At 42.4% G+C, this 24,116-nt stretch overlaps 2 protein-coding genes across 2 annotated transcripts in view; one reads left to right on the top strand and one right to left on the bottom strand.

The window, feature by feature from the left end:
- LOC143767039 (uncharacterized) overlaps positions 1-9,491 on the top strand; it is a 37,109-nt gene extending 27,618 nt beyond the window's left edge. The window contains exon 4 of the mRNA XM_077255060.1: positions 7,288-9,491. Coding sequence (XP_077111175.1) covers positions 7,288-9,302 — 2,015 coding nt within the window. The 3' untranslated portion in view covers positions 9,303-9,491. The remainder of the gene's footprint in view (positions 1-7,287) is intronic.
- The window catches only part of LOC143767341 (uncharacterized), an 855,449-nt gene that overhangs the window by 612,166 nt on the left and 219,167 nt on the right, over positions 1-24,116 (bottom strand). The gene's annotated exons all lie outside the window — the stretch shown is intronic.

Below are 24,116 nucleotides of genomic sequence, written 5' to 3'. Positions count from 1 at the left end.
CAAATCTGCGGCAACTGTGTGATGCCATCATGTCAATATGGACCAAAATCTCTAAGGAATGCTTCCAGCACCTTGTTGAATCTATGCCACGAAGAATTGAGGCAGTTCTGAAGGCAAAAGGGGGTCCAACCCGTTACTAGCATGGTGTACCTAATAAAGTGGCCGGTGAGTGTATATGTATATATACAGTGTACACCAAAATATGAATAAAATATATATATATACCGTATTTTCCGGCGTATAAGACGACTTTTTAACCCCCGAAAATCTTCTTAAAAGTCGGGGGTCGTCTTATACGCCGGGAATCGACTTGTACGCCGGTGTATATGGTGGGTGGGGAGGGGGAGTGATCCTGATGACGAGGGGGCGTCTCACAGGAAAGTGAGTAATCCCCATTACCTTATCCTAGCGGTGCAGCGTGGGGGTGTCAGTGCTGGGAGCGGCGGCGGCTGCTGTGTTCTGGTGCGGCGGCTCCTCTTCTGTGTGGGGCCTCTGTGCTGTGAGGTGGCGGCGGCAGCGGCGTATCTTTATCCAGTTGGGGCTCCTCCGGCATCTCCTTAGCCCTGGAGGCCCCGCCGCAACTCCATCGGTGCAATGTGGTGGCCTCCGGGAAAATGGCCGCTGCTCAGATTCAGATCTCGTGTCCCGAGATTTCGGGACGAGATCTGAATCTGAGCAGCGGCCATTTTCCCGGAGGCCACCGCATCGCACCTATTGAGCTGCCTCCGGGAAAATGGCCGCTGCATTGCACTCATGGAGTTGCGGCGGGGCCTCCAGGGCTAAGGAGATGCCGGAGGAGCCCCAACTGGATAAAGATATGCCGCCGCCACCGCCACCGCACAGCACAGAGGCCCCACACAGAAGAGGAGCCGCCGCACCAGAGCACAGCAGCCGCCGCACCAGAGCACAGCAGCCGCCGCACCAGAGCACAGCAGCCGCCGCCGCCACTCCCAGCACTGAGACCCCCACGCTGCACCGCTACGATAAGGTAATGGGGGATACTCACTTTCCTGTGAGACGCCCCCTCGTCATCAGGATCACTCCCCCCCCCCCCCCCAAAAGGCACATATTCACCGGCCCTATAAGACGACATAGGGTGTATAAGAAGACCCCCGACTTTTAAGAAGATTTTATATTTTAACTGGTAAAGTTGGGGGGTCGTCTTATACGCCCAGTCGTCTTATACGCCGGAAAATACGGTATATATATATATATATATATATATATATATATATATATATATATATATATATATATATATATATATATATATATATATATATATATATATATATATATATATTTTATTCATATTTTGGTGTACACTGTTCATCGTTGGTTATCTATACTAGCAATTATTATCTGATTTTTTTTTATAACTTTTGCACTTTGTGTCACTCTTTTTTCCGTTCAGTTTGGATGTTGCATATAGTGGATTGCTTTTTGCCTTCTATTACCGTATAATTATTTCACTAATTTATTATTTTCCTGATGTAGTTGTTTCTTAATACCTTTAATCATTTTTTTTTTACTATTGTGATATTTTTAGTGCGGGAACCTTTGTGTGTATAGTGCTATTTACCGCAATTATTAAAGGTATTTTAATTTATTTCTACTCTTGTCCTTTTATTTTAACCCTTATAACGTCCTAACAAAAAAAAAATTATGTTGCCAAAATTTTGCTGATGTAAAGTTGCCATGTGGGAATTGTTATTTATTAACTATTTTGTGTGACACCACGCTCTGATTTAAGGGCATGCAAATTGAAAGTTTGAAAATTGCAAAACAAATTTCCATTTTTTCATAAATAAACACAAGTTATATCGAAGAAATATATACATAGCCATTCTGTTTCTCTCCTGTGTCTGTGCTAGACTGCCTGTAGTTGTACAGCAGGGTGTGAGATTGACACCACCGAATAGCACTGACTTAAAGCTCATTTATGAGACTCAGCTGATTATGTAACTTGAAACAATTGATAACAGGCACTGTCAAACATGACCCTACGGAGATGGTGGCTTCAACAGAGAAAATAAAAACTGATAAACCAAAACCCGGAAGCCAAACATACGGTAATCTTTTTGTTCCTGCTTTGAGGCCTACTGTCATAATCAGTTGATAATTGCATTATGTTACAATTTGTATGGAAACGTTATAATAAATATTAACCCCTTCACCCCCAAGGGTGGTTTGCACGTTATGGACCGGGCCAATTTTTACAATTCTGACCACTGTCCCTTTATGAGGTTATAACTCTGGAACGCTTCAACGGATCCTGGTGATTCTGACATTATTTTCTCGTGACATATTGTACTTCATGATAGTGGTAAAATTTCTTTGATATTACCTGCGTTTATTTGTGAAAAAAATGGAAATTTGGCGAAAATTTTGAAAATTTCGCAATTTTCCAAATTTGAATTTTTATGCAATTAAATCACAGTGATATGTCACGCAAAATACTTAATAAGTAACATTTCCCACATGTCTACTTTACATCAGCACAATTTTGGAACCAAAATTTTTTTTTGTTAGGGAGTTATAAGGGTTAAAAGTTGACCAGCAATTTCTCATTTTTACAACACCATTTTTTTTTAGGGACCACATCTCATTTGAAGTCATTTTGAGGGGTCTATATGATAGAAAATACCCAAGTGTGACACCATTCTAAAAACTGCACCCCTCAAGGTGCTCAAAACCACATTCAAAAAGTTTATTAACCCTTCAGGTGTTTCACAGGAATTTTTGGAATGTTTAAATAAAAATGAACATTTAACTTTTTTTCACACAAAATTTACTTCAGCTCCAATTTGTTTTATTTTACCAAGGGTAACAGGAAAAAATGGACCCCAAAAGATGTTATACAATTTGTCCTGAGTACACCGATACTCCATATGTAGGGGTAAACCACTGTTTGGGCGCATGACAGAGCTCGGAAGCGAAGGAGCGCCATTTGACTTTTCAATGCAAAATTGACTGGAATTGAGATGGGACGCCATGTTGCGTTTGGAGAGCCACTGATGTGCCTAAACATTGAAACCCCCCACAAGTGACACCATTTTGGAAAGTAGACCCCCTAAGGAACTTATCTAGATGTGTGGTGAGCACTTTGACCCACCAAGTGCTTCACAGAAGTTTATAATGCAGAACCGTAAAAATAAAAAATCATATTTTTTCACAAAAATGATCTTTTCGCCCCCATTTTTTTATTTTCCCAAGGGTAAGAGAAGAAATTGGACCCCAAAAGTTGTTGTACAATTTGTCCTGAGTACGCTGATACCCCATATGTGGGGGGAAACCACTGTTTGGGCGCATGGGAGAGCTCGGAAGGGAAGAAGCGCCGTTTGACTTTTCACTGCAAAATTGACAGGAATTGAGATGGGACGCCATGTTGCGTTTGGAGAGCCACTGATGTGCCTAAACATTGAAGCCCCCCCACAAGTGACACCATTTTGGAAAGTAGACCCCCTAAGGAACTTATCTAGAGCTGTGGTGAGCACTTTGACCCACCAAGTGCTTCACAGAAGTTTATAATGCAGAGCCGTAAAAATAAAACAAATTTTTTTTCCCACAAAAATTATTTTTTAGCCCCCAGTTTTGTATTTTCCCAAGGGTAACAGGAGAAATTGGACCCCAATAGTTGTTGTCCAATTTGTCCTGAGTACGCTGATACCCCATATGTGGGGGGGAACCACCGTTTGGGCGCATGGGAGGGCTCGGAAGGGATGGAGCGCCATTTGGAATGCAGACTTAGATGGAATGGTCTGCAGGCATCACATTGCGTTTGCAGAGCCCCTAATGTACCTAAACAGTAAAACCCCCCCACAAGTGACACCATTTTGGAAAGTAGACCCCCTAAGGAACTCATCTAGATGTGTTGTGAGAGCTTTGAACCCCCAAGTGTTTCACTACAGTTTATAACGCAGAGCCGTGCAAATAAAAAATATTTTTTTTCCACAAAAATTATTTTTTAGCCCCCAGTTTTGTATTTTTCCAAGGGTAACAGGAGAAATTGGACCCTAAATATTGTTGTCCAATTTGTCCTGAGTACGCTGATACCTGATATCTGGGGGTGAACCACCGTTTGAGCGCATGGCAGAGCTTGGAAGGGAAGGATCATCATTTGCAATGCAGACTTAGATGGATTGGTCTACAGGCGTCACATTGCGTTTGCAGAGCCCCTAATGTACCTAAACAGTATAAACCCCCCACAAGTGACCCAATATTGGAAACTAGACCCCCCAAGGAACTTATCTAGTTGTGTTGTGAGAACTTTGAACCCCCAAGCGTTTCACTACAGTTTAGAACGCAGAGCCGTGAAGATAAAAAAAATAAAAAATTTCCCCCAAAAATTATTTTTTAGCCCCCAGTTTTGTATTTTCCCAATGGTAACAGGAGAAATTGGACCCCAAAAGTTGTTGTCCAATTTGTCTTGAGTACGCTGATACCCCATATGTGGGGGGGAACCACCGTTTGGGCGCATGGGAGGGCTCGGAAAGGAAGGAGCGCCATTTGGAACGCAGACTTAGATGGAATGGTCTGCAGGCGTCACATTGCGTTTGCAGAGCCCCTAATGTACCTAAACAGTAGAAACCCCCCACAAGTGACACCATTTTGGAAAGTAGAACCCCTAAGGAACTCATCTAGATGTGTTGTGAGAGCTTTGAACCCCCAAGTGTTTCACTACAGTTTATAACGCAGATCCATGCAAATAATTTTTTTTTTTTTCCACAAAAATTATTTTTTAGCCCCCAGTTTTGTATTTTCCCAAGGGTAACAGGAGAAATTGGACCCCAAACGTTGTTCTCCAATGTGTTCCGAGTACGCTGATACCCCATATGTTGGGGTAAACCCCTGTTTGGGCGCACGGGAGAGCTTGGAAGGGAAGAAGCAGTGTTTTACTTTTTCAACGCAGAATTGGCTGGAATTGAAATCGGACGCCATGTCACGTTTGGAGAGCCCCTGATGTGCCTAAACAGTGGAAACCCCCCAATTATAACTGAAACCCTAATCCAAACACACCCCTAACCCTAATCCCAACGGTAACCCTAACCACACCTCTAACCCAGACACACCCCTAACCCTAATCCCAACCCTAATCCCAACCGTAAATGTAATCCAAACCCTAACCCTAACTTTAGCCCCAACTCTAGCCCTAACCCTAACCCTAGCCCTAACCCTAATGGGAAAATGGAAATAAATACATTTTTTACATTTTTTTAATTTTTCCCTAACTAAGCGGGTGATGAAGGGGGGTTTGATTTACTTTTATAGCGGGTTATTTTGCGGATTTTTATGATTGGCAGCCATCACACATGAAAGATGCTTTTTATTGCAAAAAATATTTTTTGCGTTACCACATTTTGAGAGCTATAATTTTTCCATATTTGAGACCACAGAGTCATGTGGGGTCTTGTTTTTTGTGGGACGAGTTGACGTTTTTATTGGTAACATGTTCGGGCACGGGATATTTTTTTGATCGCTTTTTATTCCGATTTTTGTGAGGCAGAATGACCAAAAACCAGCTATTCATGAATTTCTTTTGGGGGAGGCGTTTATTCCGTTCCGCGTTTGGTAAAATTGATAAAGCAGTTTTATTCTTCGGGTCAGTACGATTACAGCGATACCTCATTTATATATTTTTTTTTTGTTTTGGCGCTTTTATACGATAAAAGCTATTTTATAGAAAAAATAATTATTTTGGCATCGCTTTATTCTGAGGACTATAACTTTTTTATTTTTTCGCACATGATGGTGTATGGCGGCTCGTTTTTTGCGGGACAAGATGACATTTTCAGCGGTACCATGCTTATTTATATCCGTCTTTTTGATCGCGTGTTATTCCACTTTTTGTTTGGCGGTATGAGAATAAAGCGTTTTTTTTTTTTTTTTTTTACAGTGTTCACTGAAGGGGTTAACTAGTGATATAGTTTTATAGGTGGGGTCGTTACGGACGTGGCGATACTAAATATGTGTACTTTTATTGTTTGATTTTTTTTAATTTAGATAAAGAATTGTATTTATGGGAATAATATTTTTTTTTTATTTATTTATTTAGGAATTTTTTTTTTATTTTTTTTTTACACATGTGGACATTTTTTTTTAACTTTTTTACTTTGTCCCAGGGGGGGACATTACAGATCATTGATCTGGCAGTGTGCACAGCACTCTGTCAGATCGACGATCTGCTGTGCAGGGCTGCAGGCTTACCAAGTGTCTGCTCTGAGCAGACACTCGGTAAGCCACCTCCCTCCCTGCAGGACCCGGATCCGCGGCCATCTTGGATCCGGGTCTGGAGCAGGCAGGGAGGGAGGTAAGACCCTCGCAGCAACGCGATCACATCGCGTTGCTGCGGGGGGCTCAGGGAAGCCCGCAGGGAGCCCCCTCCCTGCGCGATGCTTCCCTATACCGCCGGCACACCGCGATCATGTTTGATCGCGGTGTGCCGGGGGTTAATGTGCCGGGGGCGGTCCGTGACCGCTCCTGGCACATAGTGCCGGATGTCAGCTGTGATAGTCAGCTGACACCCGGCCGCGATCGGCCGTGCTCCCCCCGTGAGCGTGGCCGATCGCGTATGACGTACTATTCCGTCCTTGGGAAGTAGGGCCCACCCCACATGGACGGAATAGTATGTCTAATGACAGAAAGGGGTTAAAGGTATTGTTTACTACTTTTATATTGATGACTGGGACCAGGAATAGCTGATTGAGGGAGGTGCTGGGTGTCACAACCCATGGACCTGATATTGCTGATTTATCCAGAGGATAGAACTGACTGATGACAACAGACTAACTGCACTTTTAAGCTAGTGTGAACAGGTGCATACTAGGAGTAGCCATCTCTATATATAATAAGCAAAAAAGTTGCACTCTGTAGTCCTAAAGCATGTAAATATGAAATATATGAAATATGAATAGCAAGGAATAGCAATACTGCTTTTGAATACTAGGAAAAACTGAGACACTTGGCACATAATTTGGCCAATTCATGCATGCCGAGCAGCCAACGACAAGGTGGTCTCAGAACTGCTGGGAACCTACGTGTCTAGTGTGAATACCTCTCTAAGAGTTGAGTCTGAATTTCTGTGTAGATGTGAATACCTCTCTTTAAAGCCTGAATTTATGGGTAGGTAGGATCCTGTTGCAATTAAAAACCACCACTACAGAGTGCAACTTTCTTTTTTCATTATCATCCAGAGGATAGGATATATATATCCAAGTTGTGGACAACCCTTTTATTATGTATTCAAAGCATTGTTATTGAAAAATAATAAAATCAATATTGTTACAGATGACTATACCAAGAGCTCAAACGGACATCTGATACTTTCAGATTTTACAACAGTTGAGCATGGTATTACATCAAATACATATGAAGAACATGCTACTATGCCAGATGCACCTCAAGCCCTTCTTAAGAAAAATCTATCATCTGATCCTGATTTTCAACAGGTCCTTTCTTCTGCTTTCTTAATGACCAATTTACAAAACAAAAGTCACAGAAGTTTTGATAAACATGAAATAACTCTTAGAGGGGAGAAATCATTTTCATGTTCCGAATCTGGGAAAGTTTACAGTGTTAAATCAAGACTTGTTACAGTCCAGACAAGTCACCCAGGAGAGATGCCATATTCATGTTCAGAATGTGGGAAACCTTATGGCAAAAAATCTCAACTTGTTATACATCAGAGAATTCACACAGGGAAGAAGTTTTTTCCATGCGCAAAATGTGGGAAATATTTTAATCGGAAAGCAAATCTTGTTAGACATGAGAAAGTTCACACAGGTGAGAAACCATATTCATGTTCAGAATGTGGGAAATGCTTTACAGAGAAATCAAATTATGTTACTCATCAGAGAAGTCACACAGGGGAGAAGCCATTTTCATGTTCAGAGTGTGGAAAACATTTTACCCAGAAATCAGATCTTGTTAGGCATCAAAGAATTCACACAGGAGAGAAACCATTTTTCTGTTCAGATTGCGGGAAATGTTTCAATTGGAAAACAACTCTTGTTAAACATCAGAGAACTCACACAGGGAACAAGCCATTTTCATGTTCAGAGTGTGGAAAATGTTTTAATGAGAAATCACATCTTGTCACACATTACAGAATTCACATAGGGGAAAAGCCATTTTCATGTTCAGAATGTGGAAAATGTTTTTATGAGAAATCACAACTTGTCACACATTACAGAATTCACACTGGGGAGAAGCCATTTTTCTGTTCAGATTGTGGGAAATGTTTTAATTGGAAAACAAATCTTGTTAAACATCAGAGAACTCACACAGGGATGAAGCCATTTTCATGTTCAGAGTGTGGAAAATGTTTTAACCAGAAATCACATCTTGTGACACATGAGAGAACTCACAAAAGGGAGAAGCCATTTTCATGTTTCAAATGTGGGAAATGTTTTACCTGTAAAACAAATCTTGTTAAACATCAGAGAACTCACACAGGGAAGAAGCCATTTTCATGTTCAGTATGTGGGAAATGTTTTAATGAGAAATATGATCTTTATAAACATCAGAGAACTCACACAGGGGAGAAACCATTTTCATGTTTAGAATGTGGAAAAAGTTTTACAGAGAAAAAATATCTTGTTAAACATCAGAGAATTCACACAGGGGAGAAACCATTTTCATGTTTAGAATGTGGGAAATATTTTAACGAGAAATCTAATCTTGTTACACATCAAAGGACTCACACAGGGGAGAAACCATTTTCATGCTCAGATTGTCAAAAATGTTACAGAATCAAATCAAGTCTTGAAAGACATGAGAGAACTCACACTGGGGAGAAGCCATTTTTATGTTCTGAATGTGGGGAATGTTTTAATCAGAAATCAAATCTTTTTAGACACCAGAGAACTCACACACGACAAAAGCTATTTTCCTGTTCTGATTGTGGGAAATGTTTTAAAGAGAAATCGCATCTTGTTGCACACCAGATAATTCACACAGGGGAGAAGCCATTTTCATGCTCAGAATGTGGGAAATGTTTTACAGAGAAATCACATCTTACTACACATCTGACAAGACACGCGGGGGAGAAGCCATTTTCATGTTTGGAATGTGGGAAATGTTTTAACTATAAATACTATCTTGCCAGACATCAGAGAGTTCACAAAGGGGAGAAGCTATTTTCATGTTCGGTATGTGCAAAATGTTTTAACGATAAACACGATCTTGCCAGACATCAGAGAATTCACACAGGGGAGAAACCATTTTCATGTTCGCAATGTGGTAAATGTTTTACACAGAAATCAAGTCTTGTTAGACATCAAAAAATACACACAGAGAAGTAGCCATTTTATTTTTATTAGCATTTTTTTCACAACGTGTAAAAAAAAAAAATGCAGACATAGCCTGCTAAAATCACACTTCTACAAGAGAATGGTAAATTATTTAGAGTACTAAATGGTTTAGAAAATATACACTCACCGGCCACTTTATTAGGTACACCATGCTAGTAACGGGTTGGACCCCCTTTTGCCTTCAGAACTGCCTCAATTCTTCGTGGCATAGATTCAACAAGGTGCTGGAAGCATTCCTCAGAGATTTTGGTCCATATTGACATGATGGCATCACACAGTTGCCGCAGATTTGTCGGCTGCACATCCCAAAGATGCTCCATACAAGGCAGGATGGATCCATGCTTTCATGTTGTTTACGCCAAATTCTGACCCTACCATCCGAATGTCGCAGCAGAAATCGAGACTCATCAGACCAAGCAACGTTTTTCCAATCTTCTACTGTCCAATTTCGATGAGCTTGTACAAATTGTAGCCTCAGTTTCCTGTTCTTAGCTGAAAGGAGTGGTACCCGGTGTGGTCTTCTGCTGCTGTAGCCCATCTGCCTCAAAGTTCGACGCACTGTGCGTTCAGAGATGCTCTTAGGCCTACCTTGGTTGTAACGGGTGGCGATTTGAGTCACTGTTGCCTTTCTATCAGCTCGAACCAGTCTGCCCATTCTCCTCTGACCTCTGGCATCAACAAGGCATTTCCGCCCACAGAACTGCCGCTCACTGGATTTTTTTTCTTTTTCGGACCATTCTCTGTAAACCCTAGAGATGGTTGTGCGTGAAAATCCCAGTAGATCAGAAGTTTCTGAAATTCTCAGACCAGCCCTTCTGGCACCAACAACCATGCCACGTTCAAAGGCACTCAAATCACCTTTCTTCCCCATACTGATGCTCGGTTTGAACTGCAGGAGATTGTCTTGACCATGTCTACATGCCTAAATGCACTGAGTTGCCGCCATGTGATTGGCTGATTAGAAATTAAGTGTTAACAAGAAGTTGGACAGGTGTACCTAATAAAGTGGCCAGTGAGTGTATACAATTACCAATGAACATTTGTTATTGAACAGCAATTAGTAGTTCAAATCTCTATATTACTGTACTGACGTTATATGTCATTGATTTATTTTGTGTTCAGCATAATATCATTTGCACAAAGGTCGTAAAGTGAATCTGTCATTACTAGCAATCCTCCTAAGCCATCTATTATGTGCATGTAGGTCATAGAAAGTTGATGAAAATGATATCTGCAATCCGAAGTCTTATTCCAGAGAAATCTACTAAACGGGCTGTTAAGATCTGTGGGCCGGACAAGGATGTCCCTTAAATTCTGCCTCCAGAATTTATTTTAAATGAAAGGGCACAGTACTTGATCTACATGTGTCACACTGGTAACATCCCCTTTCATTTAAAATAAGATATTGAAAACAGATTCCTAGGGAGATCTTTGTCTGGCCATAGTTTTTAACAGCTGTTTTCCATGCTAAGAAAAGTGTGGATTTATCTGAATTAAAACATCAGATCTCCACTGAAATCATCCACAGTGATCAGTCAGGTTTTATGCCGGATAAATCCACAGCCATTAATTTGAGATGTCTTTTCTTAAATATGTAATCGAGTTCTAAATATAACGTCTTAAGGCCCCACTTGTTTTATATATATATATATATATATATATATATATATATATATATATATATATATATATATATATATATATATATATCTATCTATCAATCACAATTCTGTCTGGATACCGACATATTATTTCCATAAAGCCCACAAGCTAAGAACAAAAGAGAAGGGGCATAGCTATTCCCAATGCTCGGATTTATTATCTAGCTTAGCATATATCTATTTAGTTTGTAGAGGCAGGGGGAATCTGGAAAATAACATCCCATTTTCCAAAAGTGGTGACGATAAATAAAGTTTGGGACATAGAGAAGAATATGCTGAATGGTAATGGTTGCACAGTAGTGACGCCACTCTGACACAATCCCCTTTTGCTGGAATTCGTGAAGCCAGCGGGTTGCTCCCAGTGAGAAGAGAGCAGTATTCATACTCTGGTCCAAATCCAGTCCAGGAATATTTTCAAGAATTTTGAGAAGTTGCAAAGTGAGTTTGGCATTCCTCATCAACTGTTCTATAGATTTTTGCGACTCTGACTTGCCTACAAAGCTCAGTTTAAGACTAAATACTTGACTATATAGCATAACCCTATGGTCTAATGGGCGTCGTGGGAAGGAACAGCGAGAGGCCTTATTTCTATTGTTTGATTCACAAAAAATATAGAGCTTGGCGTGAGACAAAATTCTAACTGCCCGAGATCTGCTTTACTCAATGCTCTCCTCATTCATATGATGTGGGAATGCAATAATATTGGATCGTTCTAGAATGATCTTCTAAATATAATTAATAGAATTTATTGTATAGTAAAGAACCCAGAACTGAAAATATGTATATCGAGAGTAATACCAAATCTCCTTGAGGAGCACCCAATGGCAATTGGTATGGCAAGAATGCTGTACATTGCAAGAAAAAATAGTGGCTCTCATTGGAAACAACTTGGAAACATTTTTTTTGTGCTGAAAATGCCTCCCCGCGGCTTATACATGAGTCATTTGTCCCAGAAAGCCGGCAGGGGAGGGGGAGCGGCGGAGCAGCGGGTCACAGAGGCAGGAGCCATCGACTGTAGCTAAAGCCTGTGCCGCTACTAAAGAGAAATGAATATTCATTTCTCTTATAGCACGCACAGTGACAGCTGCAGCCACAGCCACCGACTTCCAGAAGACATCATACTCACCCTCCAGCGTGCCCTCGGAGCATCTTGTTGGTCCCGGCGCCCTCACAGCATTTAGTTGGTTCAGGCTTCCAGCAGCTCTTCCTGTGCTGAGCGATCACGTGGCACCGCTCATTAAGGTAATGAACATGCATGCTGCATGCGTCTCCACTCCCATAGGCGAATAGGGAATATTCATTACCTTAATTAGCGGTGCAACGCGATCGAGATGCTACAAAGGCACGCTGGAAGTTGAGAAGGATGGTTTTTTTTTGTAATAGAAAGCATACATACAAGGAAAGAGGGGGGAAGCCACACATACCAGGGCAGCTACGGGAGGGAGCTACGCATGCCAGGACAGGATGGGGGATGAGCCATGCATACCAGGACAGCTACGGGGGGGAGCCACCCATACCAGGACAGCGACGGGGGGAGCCACGCATACCAGGACAGGGATGAGGGGACAATGCATAGCCGGCTTATACTCGAGTCAATAAGCTCACCCAGTTTTCCGTGGCAAAAGTAGGTGCCTCGGCTTATACTCGGGTTGGCTTATACTCGAGTATATATGGAAATTAAAAAAATATAATGTTTGGAGTCCTTAGCTCAACACCCCTGGTTTACCATTGACAATCCTACTTTTGATAAATCTTTTCACCTCTCTACACTAAACCAACTTTCCCTTTTTAGTCATGTAATAACAAGGGTAAATGGACACTTGCTGGATGGCAGATAACTTTTGTTTACACGTTGAATCAGAGGAATTACTCTTGGTCCTATTTGCATATATGGAAATGGCAAAATATGGTGTACAGATGATACTCTCTAATCTTCCTATATAAAAACAGTTCCAGGACTTGTGTTTCAAAGGGGGTTATCATATTTTCTGTTTATGTATGTGATTTATTCAGGGCAGATGGTCCCCGTGCTTGTAAATATTTTGCTGTTTTCGGTCATCTATGTAGTAGAGCATGAGCTGGTATATGCGTAAAAAAATTGAAGGGAGAACTACGAAAAAGCGGTATGGTTGAAAACTGTTGATTTAGAATGTAAAACTGTTTTCTCTTACTCCAATCAATAGCCCATCATTTGGGGACATTTTTCACCTGCTGATGGGACTGGTGGAAATTTTCATTGACACGTAAAGACTATATAAGGTGCTCTATACTCAACCTCTTTGTATATTTTAAAATTTGATTAGAAGTTAAAGAATATTATAAGGAGGGGACTTCGGCTTCCGTTGGATCTACGGGAAAATAGATTTACATTCTAAATCATTTCTATTACAACAGTAAAACGTGGAAATGTAGCAAGAAAATCATAAATGTGAAAATTGACTGCTCAAGGAAATCTTTCAAAGGAGAGACACGGTGGCTCAGTGGTAAGGACTGAGGTCCTGGGTACAAATTCCACCAAGGACGACATCTTCAAGGAGTTTGTTTTTCTCATTGTGTTGATGTACCGTATTTTTCAGACTATAAGATGCACTGGACCATAACACGCACCTAGGTTTTAGAGGAGGGAATTAGGAAAAAAAACTGAATAAAAAAAGTGGTCAATTCTGTACTTAAGATAACCTGTCCTAGTAAATATGGTTCCCTCATCCCTATCCTGGTATGCATGACCCTCATTCCTATCCTGGTATGCATGGCCCTCATCCCCATCCTGGTATGCATGGATCCATCCCGTTCCTGGTATGATTGATTGGCCCCACCAGTTCCTGGTATGATTGGCCCCATCCAGTTCCTGGTATGATTGACTGGCCCCATCCCCTTGCTGGTATGATTGATTGGCCCCATCCAGTTCCTGGTATGATTGATTGGCCCCATCCCCTTGCTGGTATGATTGGCCCCATCCCAGTCCTGGTATCCATGGCCCCATCAGAAAAGATTAAGAAAAAAACCTTTACTCTTACCTTCCTCCGCTCCCTCACAGTCGCAGAGTCCTGCTCCGGTGTTAGCAGCTGCTTAATGCTTGTAAGCAGCGCATGGCAGGGACATCATACGCTGCTCACAAGCAGATCACAGCTGCCCGAATACTCGCCGGGTGTTCATCAGAGATCGCGGTGAGTATCCATTCCTCTTAGTAACGTGCACTGACTGCCGCCTGCTTCCTGCTGGGGCCGGCAGTCGCATGTTCCGATGTTTAAGAGAAAAGAATATTCTGAATATTCATTTCTCTTAAGTACCGGCACACGTGACCGCCGGCAGCAGCAGGAAACAGGCGGCTGACAGTGCGCGCTATTGAAGAGGATTGGATACTCACCGTGATCTCACCCTGTGAGTATTACGGCAGCTGTGATCTGCTTGTGAGCAGCGCATGATGTCCCTGCTTGCAAGCATTAAGCAGCTGTTGGCAACGGAGCAGGACGCTGCAAGGGAGCGGAGAAAGGTAAGAGTAAAGGTTGTTTTTTTAAATCTTTTCTGATGGGGACATGGATACCAGGACTGGGATGGGGCAATCATACCAGCAAGGGGATGGGGCCAATCATACCAGCAAGGTGATGGGGCCAATCAATCATACCAGGATGCCAGGAAGAAATGAATATGCTTTGCCCCTCCACGACCATGGGCGTGGAATGCAATGTATATTAATTTCTCTTTAGCAGCGGGCACAGGAGTTAGCCGGAGCCGCCGGCTTCTGCCTCTGTGACCCGCTGCTCCTCCGATAGCGCTTCCCCACCACAGCCAGAGCCAATATATCTGGACTATAAGAAGCACCCCCCATTTTCCTCCACATTTTGGGAGGAAAAAAGTGCGTCTTATAGTCCGAAAAATACGGTAGGTTTCCTCCGAGTACTCCAGTTTGCTCCCACTGTCCAAAGCTATACTTTTTTGAATTGTAAGCCCCAGTGGGGGCAGTGATGAAGATATGTGTCTATGGTGCTAAATAAGCAAATAAAATAATTTAATAAATCACTTCTATAGATCTTTCAAAAAGTCATATTCCAAATTCACTGTTTGGGCTCTTGGAAAGGGAAGGAGTGCCGTTTGCTTTTTGAACGCAAAATTGGCTGGAATCGTGAGCGGACACCATGTCGCTTTTGGAGAGCCCCTCGTGTCTAGACAGTGGAAACCCCCCACTAGTGACCCCATGTGGAAACCACACCCCTCAAGGATTTTATCCAGGGGTATAGTGAGCATTTTGAACCCACAGGTACGACATAGGATTTGATAACATTAGGTCGTCATATTGAATATCGTCATTAGTGTTGAGTTCAAGTGCTCGCTACTCCAGTTTGCATCAGGTGTTCACCAAATATCTCGGGTGCTTGAGTGAAATGCTTGAGTCCTCGCCCTGCATGTTTCACAGCCATTAGACACCCCCAAAAAACATGCGGGGTTCCGCGATACTCCACCCATACCTGAGCACCCAATGAAAACTTGAGTAGCGAGCACTTACCATCATATAGTCATCACTTTTTTTTTAACTTTTGAAAAAAAAAAACAATTCTTGCTCCACTCCTAACCCTAATCACACCCCCAACCGCAAAGAATGGAAAAAAAAAAAAACTTTATAATTTTTTTTCTAACTAAGGGGGTGACAAAGGGGGATTTGGTTTACTATTATTTTATTTTGATCAGTGATCAAGAGGAACCATTAGGAAAAATTCTATATGCTTGCCGGGTACCTGCATCTTGCTTTTTTTGGCCAGGAAGATGAGATGGAGGGCCGGAGGATGAAGCAGGAGGGTCCATGGATGGTGGAGATAGCAGGGAGGTACGGGGGACCCTATTTCACTATTCACTGATAAGCTACATCATATCAGAGGAGAGAGAAATTAAATTTAAATCTGACTTTTTTATCGCTTTTATATTTGATGAATAATGGCGATCATGAGACAGAGGACCGTAAAAACCTACACTGACCCCTAGTAGCCGAGACCCTGGAGATTTTCTGATGCTGGGCGGCGCTATACCCTTATGTCTCAGCACGGTTAAAAAGCGGCACTGAGCAATAAATACGCTTAACTGCCACCGTGTAAGCGGTCGTTAATGGGTTAATCTAAGTTATTACACATTCAAGCTTTTTGGCAGAAATTTAACAAAAGTAATTTTAATTGAAAAGGTTCAAGTGAGAACTACAATTTTTTTTCTCAGTTCATTTACTAGAAATGTTTACATCATATACGGCAAATATTTCAATATGCAAAAGTATTGAGTTTTCAGTTACTTATTCATTAAAAGTACAATTTTTCAGTTCAGTTTCAGACTTCCAGTTCCTCTCTATTATGTGTGTGTGTTAAGGGTGGAGTAGAACATATAGTGGTAATTTTAAATTCTAAAATTCTAGAAGTTAATCCTGATCATTTGATACATATCAATATTTGTAACGTGTGTCCTTCAGAACATATTTCTTATCCAGTTGGGAATGACGACTAGTCGGTCATTGCACTGGTTGCCCATCCACTATTGAATACAATATTAACATATCACATGCATCCACAAAGCTCTCCACAGTGCTGTACCACCCTACATCTCCTCCCTCATCTCTGTCTATCACCCTACCCTTGCCCTCCATTCAGCTAGTAACCTAAAACTAATATCCTCAAATAATCTGAACCTCCCATATCCAAGACTTCTCTCATGCTGCGCCCGTTCTCTGGAATTCACTACTTGGGTAAATTTGATTATTTTCTAGTGTCCACAGACTCCACAATTTTAAACATTCTCTAAAACATTCTCTAAAAACACATTTCTTTAGACTGGCCTATCGCTTTTTGCCCTCCTCTTGGTATCTGTTGAAATATGTGTTACTCTGTAATGTCTGAATTGTCTGTACATTTCCCCTCTGAATTTTAAAGTGCTGTGCATTATGTTGGCTCTATAGAAATAAAAAAAATATTATTATTATTATTAGGGGAATTAAACATTTGGGTCATATTTTTTGCTCTTCCAGACAGTGTGACTAAGCCAGCAGATAACTTTCTGTTCAAAGAAGAATACTCGAGGATTTGTTATGGGGAGAAAAGCCAAAGACAAATTTACTTTATTACTCCACAGACAGCACAGAAACACCTCACTAGTTCTTCTCAGCATTGATGCCAAAAAGGCTTTTAATAGGGTGTGCTGAGACTTGAACTCCAACTTCTTGAGTTTCAACTTCTCAACAAAATTTCTAGCAGCCATTCTTAGATATTTTTACCAACTGCATGTCCGACTCAAAGTAAATGGGACATTGCCTGTAGGAGGCAAAGGCTGCCCTGTTTCGGATGAGACTTGCCTATTTAATTCTATGGGTGAAAAAAAAAAATTGCTCCCATAGGGATCAGCCGTATAGCATTTGCTTTTTTATGGATACATTGCAATTCTTCATTTAGGAAATTGTACTTAGTGTAAATGTTAATAGCTGTAATATACTAAACAGATTTACAAGTCCAAATACAATTTCTTATGTTAAGAATTACAATGTATCCGTATAAATCAGATGTTATACGCTCAATCTGTATGGGATCTGTTTTTGTTTTTGCTCAATGCACACAGATGAAAAAACAAGCAATTTATTACCGATAAAAATCGGATGATTATTTTATACGCTTGTGTGAACCCGGTCTAAGAGTATGGGCATAAAGCATCTCATAGATGTCAACGTTCCCGCTGAGTTTTGCCATGAGAAGATTCGTCAGGAAAATGTTAGTGGTGATTTTCCTTAAAGCACCCCTCCAACAGTATTTTTATTTTATCACTGGAGTGGTGCTTTTAATCTAAGGTCCTTACACTACACTTATACTCACCTGCCACCATCTTCACCTTTTATCACCGCTGCTCTTGGTAATTTGTGACCTGCCGTTAGCCTCCAGTGTTTGCTGGAGTAAGCCAGATTGCACAACTCGATACAAATCTATGAGAGCCTCATTTTGGCTCTCATACGCTAGCAATGAGAGATTATGATGTAACTTCTGACTTCTGGCCAATCAGAAGTTTTGGATCAAGGTGAAGATGCCGGATCAAGGTGAAGATGCCACGTCAAAGTGAAGACACCAGAGGGTGAGTAAAAGACCAGGATCAGGGACCTTACATTAGAAGCACCACCAATGTCTTTTAACCTGTATATATAAACTAGTGGGCGGCTGAAGAATGGTCCGGTCACTTCATGGCATTTGAGGCCTAAAATGGTTAAAAGAAGTTCAAACAGACTAAATGTAACAGCAAACCATATTAACATTGTTATGCATGACTTAATTCTTTTTTGCATCTAAATGCTTTTTTATGAGAAGAGGCAATGTATGTCTTTTGAAGTCCTAATGATCTGGAGAGAGCCAACCGATCTCACACTACCAATTGATATTTCTACATGGTGCCCCCTATTAGGAAATGAGTTTCAAGGAAGAAAAAGTGAACTTTACAGTATCCAAACAATCCATATGCAATATGCCCAATACCACACGCAGAAGAACTGCCGAAACAGCAGAAACATTTTCAGTCAGAAGAGGAAGTAGATCTGCTTCTTTAATATTCATCTTTATCCTGGAGATGTCTCTCCAAATGATGATCTGCGTAATCTGGCATGCTACAAGACCAATAACATCAAGATGAGGGTTCCATGCACCAATTTGTACAAGCCTTTATTTCAACATACACTCACCGGCCACTTTATTAGGTACACCATGCTAGTAACGGGTTGGACCCCTTTTGCCTTCAGAACTGCCTCAATTCTTCGTGGCATAGATTCAACAAGGTGCTGGAAGCATTCCTCAGAGATTTTGGTCCATATTGACATGATGGCATCACACAGTTGCCGCAGATTTGTCGGCTGCACATCCCAAAGATGCTCCATACAAGGCAGGATGGATCCATGCTTTCATGTTGTTTACGCAAAATTCTGACCCTACCATCCGAATGTCGCAGCAGAAATCGAGACTCATCAGACCAAGCAACGTTTTTCCAATCTTCTACTGTCCAATTTCGATGAGCTTGTACAAATTGTAGCCTCAGTTTCCTGTTCTTAGCTGAAAGGAGTGGTACCCGGTGTGGTCTTCTGCTGCTGTAGCCCATCTGCCTCAAAGTTCGACGCACTGTGCGTTCAGAGATGCTCTTAGGCCTACCTTGGTTGTAACGGGTGGCGATTTGAGTCACTGTTGCCTTTCTATCAGCTCGAACCAGTCTGCCCATTCTCCTCTGACCTCTGGCATCAACAAGGCATTTCCGCCCACAGAACTGCCGCTCACTGGATTTTTTTTCTTTTTCGGACCATTCTCTGTAAACCCTAGAGATGGTTGTGCGTGAAAATCCCAGTAGATCAGCAGTTTCTGAAATACTCAGACCAGCCCTTCTGGCACCAACAACCATGCCACGTTCAAAGGCACTCAAATCACCTTTCTTCCCCATACTGATGCTCGGTTTGAACTGCAGGAGATTGTCTTGACCATGTCTATATGCCTAAATGCACTGAGTTGCCGCCATGTGATTGGCTGATTAGAAATTAAGTGTTAACAAGAAGTTGGACAGGTGTACCTAATAAAGTGGCCAGTGAGTGTAATTCAGGTGAGAGCTGGCTCCCTATTGGCTTATGAAAGTTTAAGAAGAGACTTTTGACAAAAAGTGGCCATTTCCTATCAAAGACTGATTGAGGTTGGCCCAATTCTATAAAGTAAACATAACACTCATTATGGGTATAGTTAAAGTAGTTCTAATTCCAATTAAAACTTTATGGGATTCATTCAATGGTGCCGGTGATACATAAAGAGATACACAGGCACGTGACTTCCAAAGCTCTTCAGAGTGTATCATGAACGTTTCTTACATGATTGCAAAGAGCAGAATATGTAACTTCATAATAAGTAAAGACAGGTGAATTAGTCGAGTAGTAGAGTTTAGGATAGATTGGGGGGGTGCAGAAAGGTGTTAGAAAGGAGGCCACTCAGTAGTAGTTTGCAGTATTTCGATGCGGGAGATGATGAGGGCATGGATTAGTTTTTGCAGATTCTTAATTAATGAGTGTGCAGATCAGGGAAATATTTTTGAGTTGGAGTCAGCAGGAAGTGGAAAGGGCTTGGATATGTGGCTTGAAGAGATCAGTGTCCAGGGTTGCCCCAAGAGTGAGTAGCCATGTACTTTGATGGATAGGTCTGTTGGGAGGGTTGAGAGATGGGGAGAAATGATTAATTCTGTTTTGTCCATGTTAAGTTTTAGAAATATAGCAGAGAAGAAGAATGAAATAGCAGCCATACATTGTGGGATTCGGATTAGTAAGGAGGTGATATCAGGTCCAGAGAGGTAGATCTGTGTTTCATCAGCATGCATAGACATGATACTGAAAGTCGTGGGACTCTGAGCTGTCCCAGGCCGAAGGTGTAGATAGAGAAGAGCAGGGGTCCTAGAACTGAACCTTGGGGGACACCAACGCTGAATATCCTGCCTGTTAGGTATGACGAGATCCAAGATAGGGCCAAGTCTGTGATGCTAAGAGATGAATCTGTAAGAGGGAATGGTCCACAGTTTCAAGAGCAGCCTTTAGTGTTATAATCACTCTGGGAAATATCACACACATACGATTCCTCTTCGTACACACTGTAAACCCCTCCTGACCCCACACAGAAACTTCCCCTCATCCAGCACCATGACAACCAGCACAGCACAGTCCTGCATACACTGAGGCCCCTGATCATGTGACCCCTGACTCCTCCCCTCCTGTGACCTCATCCCAGGTCCTGTGCGCACAGAACAGCCATATATGTGGTGTGCGGCTCTGCAGGTGGAGGTAGGTGCTGGAGATTCCCCATTACTGTGTGCAGGGGACATTAACCCTTTAAACGCCAATACTGTTTTGGTGTTTTTGTGATGTCACATTCAATGACACATAATTACATTTTTTACATTATTTCCATCTCTATTTTTAATGCTGGATTGGAGATATTCTGTGATAAATCCCTGTATGTGACTATAATGGGACTGTGTGTTATACCGGGGACAGGACGGGGCCATGACTGGATGTAGTGATCATGTGACGCCGGTAACAGCTCCGGAGGTTTCTTACATGGGATCTTTATGATGTTACATCGTCATCTTCTCCCCATTCAGGTCCCTACAATATCGGATCCTCTCAGTGGAGATCTTCTATATAAGAGAATTCTCCTGAGTGACCCTACAAGGATGGATAGGGACAGGGACAAGATGGCGGAGAGGATATTACACCTCACCCTAGAGATCCTCTTCCGGCTTACTGGAGAGGTGAGAGATTCTGATGACGTCACATTCCATCATTCTTATCTATGGGAATAACAGATGGACAGAACTGGAGAGGTGAGGACTCTGGGAATGTCTGTAGTGAGATTTATTAATGTGTCTCTCCATAACCAGGATTACACAGTAGTGAAGAAGACCTCTAGTGAGCGCTGTCAGGCCCCTGTGTCTGAGGGATGGGGAAGACCCCTGAGCCCAATCATGGAGCCTCCACATCACCCCCTGATACATGAGGACATCAATGACCAGAAGATCCTAGAACTCACCTACAAGATGATTGAGCTGCTGACTGGAGAGGTGACACTGCTGGGAATGCTGGGACATTATATAGTAACACTATGGAGGGATCGGGGGATGACGGTATCACTGTATGTGTCAGGTTCCTATAAGGTGTCAGGATGTCACCGTCTATTTCTCCATGGAGGAGTGGGAGTATTTAGAAGGACACAAAGATCTGTACAAGGACGTCATGATGGAGGTTCCCCAGCCCCTCACATCACCAGGTAATAGACAGGACTAAATACACACGGCCTATGATTATTTTTAAAGAATTAATTCAGTCCCTGTATGTTTTTCCTCCAGTTCTATCCAGTGAGAGGACAACACCAGAGAGATGTCCCCGTCCTCTTCTTCCACAGGACTGTAAACAAGAAGATATCGATGTTCCTCAGGATCATAAGGTAGATGGAGAGACCTCCCCTATGATGTGAAGAAAGCAGTAAAAGTCTTGTTTTTGTTTTTTTTCATAGATAACTGAATTGGTTTGAACTGAATTTGAACTTGTTACTTAGTGTGAGTTGCGTAAAATGTCAGCTGGTTAATGCAGTGGGGAAAAAACGTATTTGATGCACTGACATTTTGCAAGTTTTGCCACCTACAAAGAATGGAGAGGTCTGTAATTCTTATCACTTTAACTGTGAGAGCCAAATCTAAAAAGAAAAAACTGAAAATCACATTGTATAATTTTTAAATAATTAAATTGCATTTTACTGCATGAAATAAGTATTTGATCACCTATCAACCAGCAAGAATTCTGCCTGTCACTGATCTGCTAGTGTTCTCTCAGAAGCCCTCCCTAGTACTCTGCACTCCTCATCTGTATTAATTGCACCTGTTTGAACTCGCTACTTGTATAAAAGACACGTGTCCACACACTCAACCAATCACACTCTATCCTCTCCACCATGACCAAAACCAAAGAGCTGTCTAAGGACGCCAGTGACAAAATTGTAGACCTGCACAAGGCTAGGATGGGTTACAAGACAATAGGCAAGCAGCTTGCTAAGAAAGCAACAACTGTAGGCACCATTATTAGAAAAGGGAAGAAACACGACTGTCAATCTTCCTTGGTCTTGGGCTCCATGCGAGATCTCGCCTCGTGGGGTAAGTTTGATTCTGAGAAAGATCAGGAATCAGCCCAGAACTATATGGAAGGATCTGGTCAATGACCTGAATAGAGCTGGGTCCACAGTCTTAAACATTGCTGTTAGTAACACACTACGCTGTCGTGGATTAAAATCCTGCAGGCCAAGAAAGGTCCTCCTGCTCATGCCAGAACATGTCCAGGCCTGTTCAAAGTTCACCAGTGACCATCTGGATGATCTAGAGGAGGCATGGGAGAAGGTCATGTGGTCAGATGAGTCCAAAATATATATTTTTGGCATCAACTACACTCGCCATGTTTGGAGGAAGAAGAAGTATGAGTACAACCCCAGGAACACCGTCTCAACCGTGAAGCATGGTGGAGGAAACATCATACTTTTGGGGTACTTTTCTGCACAGTGGACAGAACAACTGCACCGTATTGAAGGGAGAATGGACGGGGTCATATATCATGAGATTTTGGCTACCCACCTCCTTACCTCTGAAAGTGTTGTAGTTAGACTGTGGCTGGGTCTTCCACCATGACAATGATCCAAACCACACAGCCAGAAGTATTTCAAGATTCTGGAATTGCCTAGTCAATCTCCAGACCTGAACTCAATAGAAAAACTATGGAGGGAGTTGAAACTCAATGTTAGCCACGAAACCTGAAAGATTTTGAGAATATCTGTATGGAGTAGTGGGCAACATTCCCTGCTGCAGTGTGTGCAAATGTGGTCATCAACTACAGGAAGCGTCTGACCTCTAATTGCAAACAAAGGTTTCTGCACCAAATATTAAAGGGAACCTATCACCCCGTTTTTTTCGGTATGAGATAAAAATACTGTTAAATATGGCCTGAGCTGTGCATTACAATAGTGTAGTTTGTGGACCCCGATTCCCCACCTATGCTGCCGAAATACGTTACCAAAGTAGTCATTTTCGCCTGTCAATCAGGCTGGTCAGGTCGGATGGGCGTGGCTTCTTCCCCCAGATATTGCGTAGTTTTCCGTTGGTGGCGTAGTGGTGTGCGCATGTCCAAGGTCCCCAATCCTGCACGGGGGGGTGAAAATAGCAGCGATGTCCGTTATTCCATTGGTGGTCGGTGGGCGCGGCCATCTTCCTTTGGCCGCGCGTGCGCAGAAGCGGCGCTCTGCTGGCCGCGGCTTCAGGAAAATGGCCGCGGGATGCCGCGCGTGCGCAGATGGAGATCGCGGCGGCCATTTTCCTGAAGCCGCGGCCAGCAGAGCGCCGCTTCTGCGCACGCGCGGCCAAAGGAAGATGGCCGCGCCCACCGACCACCAATGGAATAACGGACATCGCTGCTATTTTCACCCCCCCGTGCAGGATTGGGGACCTTGGACATGCGCACACCACTACGCCACCAACGGAAAACTACGCAATATCTGGGGGAAGAAGCCACGCCCATCCGACCTGACCAGCCTGATTGACAGGCGAAAATGACTACTTTGGTAACGTATTTCGGCAGCATAGGTGG

This window comes from Ranitomeya variabilis, chromosome 4, assembly GCF_051348905.1.
Source record: "Ranitomeya variabilis isolate aRanVar5 chromosome 4, aRanVar5.hap1, whole genome shotgun sequence".
Classification (NCBI taxonomy): Eukaryota; Metazoa; Chordata; class Amphibia; order Anura; family Dendrobatidae; genus Ranitomeya; species Ranitomeya variabilis.
Note: the sequence above shows the minus strand (reverse complement) of the source record. Positions and strands in the feature narration are given on the sequence as shown.